General features: G+C 43.7%; 1 protein-coding gene across 3 annotated transcripts in view; it reads left to right on the forward strand.

The window, feature by feature from the left end:
- Positions 1-10,909, forward strand: part of IL13RA1 (interleukin 13 receptor subunit alpha 1) — a 29,490-nt gene extending 18,581 nt beyond the window's left edge. For all 3 annotated transcript variants that reach the window (XM_045030980.1, XM_045030978.1, XM_045030979.1), the window contains exons 5-10: positions 1,076-1,257; positions 3,052-3,203; positions 4,942-5,077; positions 5,871-5,967; positions 6,958-7,042; positions 8,531-10,909. In XM_045030980.1, the coding sequence (XP_044886915.1) occupies positions 1,076-1,257; positions 3,052-3,203; positions 4,942-5,077; positions 5,871-5,967; positions 6,958-7,042; positions 8,531-8,677 (799 nt within the window). In that variant the 3' untranslated portion in view covers positions 8,678-10,909. The remainder of the gene's footprint in view (positions 1-1,075; positions 1,258-3,051; positions 3,204-4,941; positions 5,078-5,870; positions 5,968-6,957; positions 7,043-8,530) is intronic.
- The last annotated feature ends 422 nt before the right edge of the window (positions 10,910-11,331 follow it).

Consider the following 11,331-nt stretch of genomic DNA (forward strand, 5'->3'; position numbering starts at 1 on the left):
TAATATATCTTTGTACTCTGATTTTCCTGAAAATTCAGGGGTGGTTGAAGGTGGTAGGCACTCAACAGGGAGGTGGATAGTGTGGGGTGGGACAGTGTGGGGGGCTGAAGGTACATATGTGAGAGAAACTGCAACAACTTCCCCACCTCATACGCATGGGAGCAGGCAGCACAGAAACTGCACTCCTGTTGTGGGGCCGGAGGCAGTGAGAGTTTTCCTTCACTGTTGGGGTGCGGGGGGACAGGAGGGAGGGCATCTACAGCAGCAGTACCCCAGCTCCTGTGGAGGAGCCAGGAAGTCCCTGCTGTGATTGCTTCCATAGGGTAAGGTGGAGAAACGAGGAGGATGGTGTGCGGGTGGTGGCAAGTCGCTTGGGCAGCTGGGGAAGGTGGGTAATTAGTAAAGTGGGTATCAGGGGAGGGACTCTTGACTGGATTAAGGAAACACTGGGTGACTCTACAACAGTGGACCTGCCCCGCTCCCAGCCCCTGACCACAGTCTCTGCTCCTGTCCATGGCTCCAGGGGGCATGGGCAGATAATATTAGGAGTAAGGGGGTTGCGACTGAAAAAGCTTGGGGACCTCTGCTCTATAACGGCGAGTAAATTACAGGAGTAGGGCTAGCCACCTCCCATCATAGAGTGGACTAACTTCCCTTTTCAGGGTGGGGGAATGTCAAAAGGAATCAGTCGGAGGTGGAATTCTTTTTCCCTGGGGATGTTTGCCCTCCTGGAACAAACTATTTTGAACAAATATTTTTGTAAAACATTTAAAATATAGACTAGAGGTAGCAGAGTTGTCTGTAATGATTTGAGTTAAAGGGCCCAAGACTTGCTTCTGTTTTGCTGCAGCTTTGTACAGAAAAATCAGTATGTTTCATGCTTTGGCGTTCCTTGAAGTAAGGGTGAAATGACACAGTGTTTATTCAGTCTAATCCCATCTCTTATTGCTGTAACCCAACCTTTGTGCAATGCCAACTTTGACAATCTTGTAAAGCCGGTTTAAAAGCAAATGTAACCATCATTGCCCTGGCGTCTGAAGTTAAAACATAGTATGTTTACATTTTATTCTTGTAGGTATGAAGGCCTGGGACATCGCCAGCAGTGCCAGAATTATATCTATGGCGATAACTTTGGATGTAATTTCAGTCTTTCAATCCCAAATTGCACAAATGTCTATCCAACTATCAGTATTTTGATCAGAGGCAACTCGGAGGAAATTAGGCCTGTCTGTGCAAACAAAAATCCAACAACAATTGGTAGGTTTAAAAGGTAGATTATGTAATTTTGCAAAGAGTGTTAGGTTTAAATATCAGTCAAAGAAAAGGGAATGGAATTTATTTTGATCATGTATTGTTCAGTGCAAAAAGGAACAGCTGGTTTAACCTGATAAGAATACACCCAGGATAAATATCTGTATTTTTTCCAATAAGAACGTTATGTAATGTTCATAAATTGTGCATGAACACACAAGATTCTCTTGTAATAGGCTGATCATCTTATCCAGATTCAGTTGCATCGGTGATGCCTCTGGATGAAACTCAGCACTAAACCATTTTACATTAGCCAAAGATCTGGCCCTTCATCTACAGGAATGGTCCCCTGTATTCCGTGCATCTTCGGCCGATCGCGGCTCCCACTGGCCGTGGTTTGCCACCCCAGGCCAATGGGCTGCAGGAAGGGCGGCCAGCACATCCCTCAGCCCGCGCCGCTTCCCGCAGCTCCCACCGGCCTGGAGTGGCGAACCGTGGCCAGTGGGAGCCATGATTGGCCGAACCTGCGGACGCAGCAGGTAGACAAACCAGCCCGGCCCACCAGGGGCTTTCTCTGAACAAGGGGCAGACTGGCTTTAAGAACCACTGTCCTAGATGTGTCAGGTCTTCTGGGAGTTGGGGATAGGAGAGTGGAACTGGATAGCACTGGAGCCATTTAAATCCATTCTCTTCCATCTTGAATCCAAAGTTTTGGATTCCCCAGGGTATGAGTCCCTTGCACTTAGTGAGAACAGCAGATGCATCTGATCAGCTATCAGCTTGCAATTGAGACTCATTGCAGGTACCAAATTTTTGCAGTAATAGTGGGAGATTTTAGGGTATTTTTGCCCTTGTGTGTGTTATCATTCACCTAAACTACACAGCCCCTTGTCGTTAAGGATCCTGGTCTTTCAACCTTCTTGCCAGTCTGTGGCATTTGAAAATTGTCAGGGACCTAGGATTTGTTCATAGCTTCCTATAAATTTTATTGTAAAGTAGCCAATTATTTTTGACAAATGAAGAGCACTCTTTGGTGTATCTTAGGCCACACTCTCTAATGTTGGAACTCTGTGGCTAATCATAGTTCTTTGTGGTGTGATGACTAGTTTTTGAGAGGCTGTATCCTACTGCAAGGCAAATGAGTTCATTCAGCATGTTGCTTCTTGGCAGAATATTCTCATTAGTTTGACTTCCTGGTGTGAGAAATTGCACTGTATTTTGAAATACCAGGACCTGACATTACTGAGTAGTTTAACTTACGCAATTTTTGAGCCTGCCATCTCACAGTTATGTTCAGATTTCCTAAAAATTAAAGCATCATTTTAGTGGGTGACTTGTCTTTGACATGTTAGCAAATGCTTCCATGAAAATGGAACTTCCACTCTATGCTCCAGACAATATGACTAGTGCAGAATGATACCGTGATTGCATCTTATCTGCTACTTCCTTTTCACGAGATTTGATTTGGGAATTCATCAGAAGTATTGCTGATCCTGATAAAGGGTGACCAGACAGCAAAGTGTGAAAAATCAGGACAAGGTTAGAGGTAATAGGTGCCTACGTAAGAGACAGCCTGAAATCTTTGACTCTCCCTATAAAATTGGGACATCTGGGCACCCTGTCCTGATATTGAATCTGTCACGCTCGTCCCTCACTTTTCGGTGTCCTAATTGCTGTGTGTGTATTATGCCTTGTACTGCTGTATCTAATGACTCTCTTTTTAACCTGTATGTACTTTAATCATATTATAAATGTCAAAATAAACTTAGTCCAAAAATTTAGATTTTTTTTCTATTTCAGTAAAACCTGGACCTCCAAGGATTCTAACAGTATCTATGATCAAAGATGAAATACGTTTAGAATGGCAAAAGCCAGGCACCTTTCCAGCACATTGCTTAGTTTACCAAGTAGAACTTAAAGACAGCAAATCGGACTCCGGTCAGCCATATAATGTAACTTTTTTTTCGTTAATTATTTACAATGGAACTGAAATTTGTTGTGTGTTTTTTTTTTATATCTTCTTCAAACTGTTAATAGCAACTCAAGTGTTGCCATTGAAGAACTATAATTGTATGCGGAGCAGAAATGTGTAGGTTTATTAACTTACTTGAAACTGCATATGTGGACATAACTGGTTTTCCTCTCATGAAATGGGGTTCAGTAATATGACCATGCATTGAAACTAATGCCAGTTTTCTGAGTCTCTCACATTAGCTACCCGTTTACCGTATCTGTGTCTTGATAGCTACGTAATGTACTCTGCAAAACAGGGACACCTCTGAACGGGGCAATAGCTCTTCAGAAACATACAGCGCAACTACATTACCCTATGGTCTGTCTGTCTCCCAGTCAGATCCTCATATTCATCTACTTTGGTTTCACGACTTTGATTATCACAAAGAAAAGGAACGTGCTGATTTGTGGTTCTGTGCATGTAGCAGGCAAGGAGATTTGAGGGTAAGGGAAAGGGGGAAATAATCACGCCCGGAAAGCACTACAGCTGCACTTCTATCAATGTGTGGATGTGGACTTGCTTGTGCATGCCTATATCTGAGTAACTGAACTAGGTGTGCCATTAAATCAGTAAGGAAAACAGCTTAGTATGCTATATACTGCTTTCAATGCTTTATAACTTGGCAAAGCAAGAGTCCTTTCCTGAGGACTGTGTACACAATAAGTTATAAACAAAACTGAGTGGTCCACGCACCAAAAAAGGCACTAGATTAATTTGTTCAGTCCTCCCTTTAGTTCTCCCATAGGAAAAATGAGAGAAATAGATGCGGTTCTCAAACTTCATTGTACCGCAACCCGCTTCTGACCACAAAAATTACGACGCGACCCCAGAACGGGGACTGAAGCCTGATCCCACGGGGGAGGGGGAGACAAAGCCCAAGCCTCACTGCCCCAGGTGGGGGGCCATGGGCTTCAGCCCCAGGCAGTAGACCTGTAACCTACCTGAGCCTCACCCAGGGTGCAAGTCAAAGCCTGAGCCCTGCCAGCCTGGCCTGAAGCCCTCGGGCTTCAGCGTCAGTCCCGGGCCGGGGGGCCCCAGCAAATCTAATACCAGCCCTGGCCACCCCATTAAATCGGGGTCACAATCCCCTTTGGGGTCCTGACCCACGGTTTGAGAACCGCTGAGGTAGGACAAATGCCCAAACTGCATTTTATCAAACTTCCCCAGAGAACGTGGTCCTTTGGGCTCTGAATAAACATGAAGGTTCTCAGGCATCTCACTTCTCCCAGGGATAGGGGTAGGCTCCGGTGTAGGGAAAGCTCGAGCAGCAGTTCTGCCCTCCTGATAGATGGAGGGGAAGGCAGTAGAACTCAGGCAGGCATTTGGAGGAGCTTGTAGACCACCACTCCAGGCCATTCAGCCTCAGTTTAACCTTTGCGGCTGAGTGTTGTAGCAGAAACACTGGGGTCAGCTAGTTTGAACCTTGAGTTCTGAACGACCTTGCTCCGGCAGGTTGGGTCGTTGTTTAGTTAAAGGCCAACACATACTGTGAAAATCTGAATTCCTCATCTTTTACTCCTTTATTTCATGGAGTTCAAAAATACAAAAGTCAAAAGGAGCTTCAGTCAAAACATTCAGTCTGATTATATTAAAGCTACACAATGAAACCAAGTTTGTAAATGTCATGTATCCTGATACAGGAAAAAAGTAAATATCTTTCATTTCTTTATTTTAAGTTTAAAGAGTTCACTAAAGCTCGGTTGCCCAGTGTTCATCCTAACACTGTGTACATCGTCAAAGTGAGAGCAGGGTTTGAAGGAACATGTTACAGCAGCAGTCAATGGAGTGACTGGAGTGAGGAGAAGAGCATTGGTAAGAACAATCTTTCATTGTTTCACTGATCTGAATTTTTTTCTAACTTCAACTTCTAGCCATTAGACCGCTTATGCTTTTGTGTCCTAGATTTGTCAGATTCTTTCTTCCTGTGTAGGTACTTATAGCTATGACTAAGTTCCTTCTTAACCCTCTCTTTGAATATAGAACAGGAGTACTTGTGGCACCTTAAAGACTAACACATTTATTTTAGCATGCGCTTTCGTGAGCTGCACTCACTTCTTCGGATGCATAGAATGGAACACACAGACAGGAGATATTTATACATACAGAGAACATGAAAAGGTGGAAGTATGCATACCAACAGGCAGAGTCTAATCAATTGAGATGAGCTATCATCAGCAGGAGAAAAAAAACTTTTTGAAGTGATAATTAAGATGGCCCATAGAAGGTGTGAGGAGAACTTAACATAGGGAAATAGATTCAGTTAGTGTAATGACCCAACCATTCCCAGTCTCTGTTTAGGCCACAGTTAATTGTATCTAGTTTGCATATTAATTCAAGTTCAGCAGTTTCTCTTTGGAGTCTGTTTTTGAAGTTTTTTTGTTGCAAAATTGCCACCTTCAAGTCTGTCACTGAGTGGTTAGAGAGGTTGAAGTGTTCTCCCACTGGTTTTTGAATGTTATGTCAGACATCAGGAATCATAACATTTGTGAATTTGTAAGTTGAATGTTCTTAGGAGTCTATCATGTAGCCAGAAAAGAAGCATTGCATTAAATGTTGTTTTCATTATTCCTGAAGCACTTCACTCTCTAAATCCTTTTTTTTCCAGGTGAAAACACAGACTTCACATTCTATATTGTTTTAATACTCACTATTCCATTAACAGTAGCAGTAGCTACTATAATTCTACTAGTGTACCTGAAAAGGTAAATAACCGTACCGCTTTTATATTAAAATCTGTCACTTACTGACTTATCTTTTAGAGCAGGAGTGGCCAACCTGAGCCTGAGAAGGAGCCAGAATGTACCAATGTACATTGCCAAAGAGCCACAGTAATACGTCAGCAGCCCCCCATCAGCTTCCCCCTTGCTCCCACCGCCTCCCACCCACCGGCAGCCCCGCTGATCAGCGCCTTCCCACACCTCCTGATCAGCTGTTTCCTGGCATGCAGGAGGCTGGGGGCAGGAGGGAGCAAGGGCAGCGCAAGCTCAGGGAAGGGGGCAGGAAGGGGTGGAGTGGGGGCAGGGCCTGGGGCAGAGCCAGGGGTTGAGCAGTGAGCATCCCTTGGCGCGTTGGAAAGTTGGCGCCTGTAGCTCCAGCCCTGGAGTCGGTGCCTATACAAGGAGCCGCATATTAACTTCTGAAGAGCCGCGTGTGGCTCCGGAGCCACAGGTTGGCCACCTCTGTTTGAGTTACATTGCAGTCTGTCTCTGCTTTAGTTTACCTTTCATGTGTAGTATGTATGTTTTTGACAGTGGTTATCTTCCCTTTATACCTCTGCATACAAAATTAATATGGAGGTGCCAATCGGAGCTCTAGAGTTGAGTTTGAGTTGAGGTTTTTTTATGGAACAAATACGTTCTGGTTGCACGAACGCTGTGTAGTTTACCTGCCTAAGAAAAAGGCAGTTCCTCTCACTCAGTGGTTGCATATGCATTAGGTGCATGCTTACAGCTCCCATTGACTTCCGTGGGAGTTGCTCAGAGATATCCAAAGACAAAATTGGGCCTTTTCCATTCGTTGTTGGGAGTGGAGGTGGAGAGAAGGGGGCATGATCTGGGAGGACAGAAGATGGTCAGAGAAGACAGAGTCCAGCTGACTTTCACCATAACATCCTAAATGCAACTTTGAAATGTTCTTCCTTTTGGTTAATAAACTGTTTTCATCGAACACTTTTTTATTTCTCTGTTCTAAAGGCTCAAGATACTAATTTATCCACAAATTCCTGACCCTAGAAAAATTATTAAACGCATGTTTGGAGAGCAAATTGAGGACTTCCAGGTTAGTATCTGCCTGTTGGCTGTCAAGTGATCTCTCAGAATTAGAAGTTGTCTCTACAGTCCCACCTCCTATATTAGTATTTTGCCTTTACATAATCTAAGAGAATTTTCACTATACGTAGACCAAGTATTTAAGACAATGAGAATGATACAAAAACAAGTACAGTCTAAAACCAAGTGTTTTATGTCCTCAGTTAAGTTTTTCTTAAGCAGTGTAAACTTTTTCTGACTCACTAGTTTACTAAATGCCATTATGCTATTCAACAAAGCTTGCGCTTTCTCTTCCAGTTCCATGAAATGGTTCTCTTTGCAACCCAATTAATCCTCTTTTCAGGGACATTCCAATCTCCCAGTCTTGAGGAGCCTTACAGACACACACAGTGAATTGGTGCATGGGGTTAATTACGTGCTACTGTGAAGTCACAGGCACTTTGCACCTTTGTAATTGTTATCCTGGTTATGCTACATTTAATTGTGTTTAAATCCCTTTTTCTCTCCTCAAATCTCGAGCCAATCCAGACACAGCTGGTAGTTCCTTCCTTCCAGCAGTTGGAGACAGCTCACAGAACCTTTCTGGTGCGGCCATTCCCAGTTTATAGAGAAGCTGTTGGCTCACCACAGTGAATTGTCTCTGTCTTCTGCCTCTGGAAAATACACTGTCCTTGACAGCTTTATAGAGGACTAAAGAACGATTAAGGGTGTCTCTTCCTGGAGCTCTTGTAGGACTAGGACACCCTGGGCTGAACAGCTTCCACTGAGGGAAGTCCTGGTGGGCTCTGGCTCCCAAGGGGTCAGATGACTCTCTACAGAAAAGACAGGATCAAGTAGAGGAGAGAGCTTCTTCCTCCTGCAACCTCTCAAGTGGGAGGGAGTTGGGCAGCGTGAACCCAGAAGCCCCACTCCCCATGGTGAGGGGCAGGCTAGATACTCCCGTTGTAACTCAGCCCAGTGTGGAAGGCTAGGTTCAGGCTCTACGCCAGCTCCCCCTGAGTTCAGACTGCAGCATCCAGTGATCACTGAGGCTCTTCTAATGGTGGTTCTAGTTCCAGCAGGGTTAGAACTACTGCAATATTCCTCCCTGCCACTATTCCCCTGCCGCCTTCTTCCCTATCTGATCCCAGCAACAACAGCCTCTCACCTGTATAAGCTCAATGTCCATGTGCAGCTTGGCAGCATTGTGGGACCCAGTCCTGACATCTGGAATGTCCCACTCGCATGCCTGCCCCTCTCAGATAAGCAGCTGCGGCAAGGGGAGCTCTCTTGAGACTCTGGCCAACCCTTGGCACCAACCGAGGCCCCATCACTTTCCTAGGAGGAGCAGCTGTGCCTCCACATATCCCTCCGTAAGACATGCTCTTGGTCCTGAGCTGCCTCTGAACTGTACACTGCACGCCCTGTAAAACTGACGGTTACTGCCAGCTAAAAGAGAGACCAAGCCCTGAGGACACTGAAGATTTTCTGTAAAATAATGTATTGTATTCTCTTTCAGGGCGGTCTGGGGGATGACTTTTTGAATGTCAATAAACCAGCAGTAGAAGAGGAAATCTCCTCTTTAGTTTGGCTAGAGAATCCAGAGAGCTCCACATCTGAAAATGAGGACCGAGAAAGACCTGCTTTACAAGTGAAAGCCTTGTGAGGAAGACTTCTTTGTTGCAGTTTGTTTACCTCAGAGGATTTCTGAATATTGACAGTGACTGGTCTGCAAGGCAGACACCTACATTCCATTCAGCAAACCCCTACTGAAAACTCACCTCTCTGGTGACACTCGCAAGATAAAATGTTGACCGTTGCCACCTTCCATCTCTGCTAAAAATGCTCCCAGAGCCACCACGATATGCATGTACATAAACCATGGGACTGGCCCCACCGCAGTGCCCCTCCTCCTGCCTAAGCTCAGCTCTTCTGACTACTTGCCTTTCTTTCTTCTGCTCACACCTCACATTTGGACTGTAGGTGGTTTGAAGCAAGAACTGGTTCTTCTGTGAAGCACCTTGCTCAGCTTGGTGAGAAGTAAAACAATAAACAACTTGTTTACAGCTTGTCACTGCTGGAACATAGGAACTGCCTGCCAGGAGATGGGCTGGACCATTTAGTCTGGCATCCTGTCTCTAACAGTGGCCGATTCCAGACGCTTCAGAGGAAGGTGCAATAAATCTTCAAGAGTATTTATGGAATAACTACCTGGCTATAAAGGAAGTTTCTCCTAACGCCCCCAGTTAGTGGCGGCCAAAACCAAAGAGGAGGATTTATATCCTTTCTTTAAAATATATGTATGTACACAAGTCTCCTAGCATAACAGTGGATGTTGTCACTAACCACACAAGTGTTTAATCCTTTTTGAATTCTACAAAGCTCTTGGCCGCTAATATCTTTTCGATGGTGAGTTTCGTCAGTTAATTATGCTCTGTTTAAAAACCACTGCAGTCTCTCACTTTAAATGTGTAGCCTTTCAGCTGCTGCTGCCGGGACTGGTTCTCTCCATGTAGCCCAGCATAACGTCCCAGGCTGGAGAGAAGGTGAAAGCCCGCTTCTTGGGACTAAGCGTCGCTCTTCCCCCTGGTTAACACAGTGATGCTATTTTGTTCTTGGTTTTCTCCTCTGAGAACTCGAAAGCTATTTAAAAGAAGTAGGGGCTGACTTTATTTCACGCTGTCTCTGCTGATGGTATTTAACTTTAGTGATTGTACTTCCATAGACTTTAAGATCAGAAGGGACCATCGTGATCACTAGCTGATTGTTCATAATATTCTCCTTAGCTATGTCTGAGGTTGTTTTCGCCATGCTTTCCTGCTGTAAATTCTAAGCATAACCTAATATGTGCTTTTCTGCTTCAAGCAGGGTTACTTTCTGGCCATTCTTATGCCTCCTAAAGATGGAGAGAAAGAACTGCAGAAAAAAATCATATCAGCCAGCTTTACGTGGTGGATTAGGGATTTTCTTTCTCTTCTTATCCCCTTGGCAGCCTCCGCTAGGAAGTGCAGTGCAGTTAGCTGAGAAGAGACCTAGCTCTAAACAAATTGGAACAGGCCACCTCACAAGTTTCATTGGAAGCCATTAGGACTGGAAGGGACCATCCTCTTCATACATGTATCAATCCCCAACACGAGGATGCACTCTCAGGGATTTTAATAAAAGGTACAGCAAAACGCTCAAAAACATCAGCTAATAATAGGTTGATCCAGAGGGAGAAGAGTTTTAAAGAATATCCTGCCTGTTAAATTCCCTTTCCAAACTTCAGCCCCCCCCCAAACATTCATTGTATATATTCTAAAGATATTCCATTTACTTCTCAGATCTTACCATAGTTAAAATGATCTACCTCAACTAGAATGGTATTAGCTCTGGCATCACAGTGTGACCAGGAACGTAAAATGACAGTATAAGGAAGGGCAATGGATTTTTTTCTTACCAATCAAGGAAGAAAATTATTGGCGCTTTGCCACAAATTCTTTTTGAGTTAGCTTCTGTGGTGTTTCTGGCAAAACTGAAGCTTATTAAAGAGAACATTCTGTTTGGTTTTGTGTGTTTAAGAAGTAGGGTAGTGCTAGGCCAAAACGAAGAGATAAATGTAGGTCCTGATGAGGATGTTGTGAATAATTTTTTGTTTCCTGACTATGAATAGTGAAGACACTTCCCGGTAAATGAATTTCTTGTGTCTATTACGTTACATACCACAATGCAATGTGAGTACACTTGAATTGCTATTTTTTCTTTTTGTCCATATGCCATTTTTAGTAGACTTCTTGACAAATTTGGGATTTTTTTTCAGCTTTTGTAATGATGTGAATCTTCTAATGTATGTTTTCTTTTATTACAGTTACTTGATTGTAATTTTGTTAAAAGGATGAATAAAAATATATTTGAATAACTGTTGCCTTTCAATTGAATAGCTTCCTTGTATTTTAACGAGAGGGTAAATCGAGAGACAAAAAATGGGAGCTGTTTAGTTTAGAGAGAAGATAAGTAAAAGGGGGTATGCTGGAGGAATACAGAGGCAAAACGGCCATTCCTATTTACTATTTCTGGTGTAAACAAGCTAATTCCATACAGTAAACTAAGATAATGCAGAAACTGGCATTTTTCACTTGGGTGTTCAGGCAAAAAGACAGGGTGTACATAGAGCCTTAGCTTTCATCGTGTGTGTTTCCATTTAAATAGTCTGTAACTACGTCAGCATGTACTGCTTCTCAGTAATACAATAGAATATCATACAGACATCTTCAAACTTAAATGTGTGTCACATTGTTGAGAAGATCCAGTAGAGTTTAAGATGTTGTTTTAAATCTCAGG

This window comes from Mauremys mutica, chromosome 9, assembly GCF_020497125.1.
Source record: "Mauremys mutica isolate MM-2020 ecotype Southern chromosome 9, ASM2049712v1, whole genome shotgun sequence".
Classification (NCBI taxonomy): Eukaryota; Metazoa; Chordata; order Testudines; family Geoemydidae; genus Mauremys; species Mauremys mutica.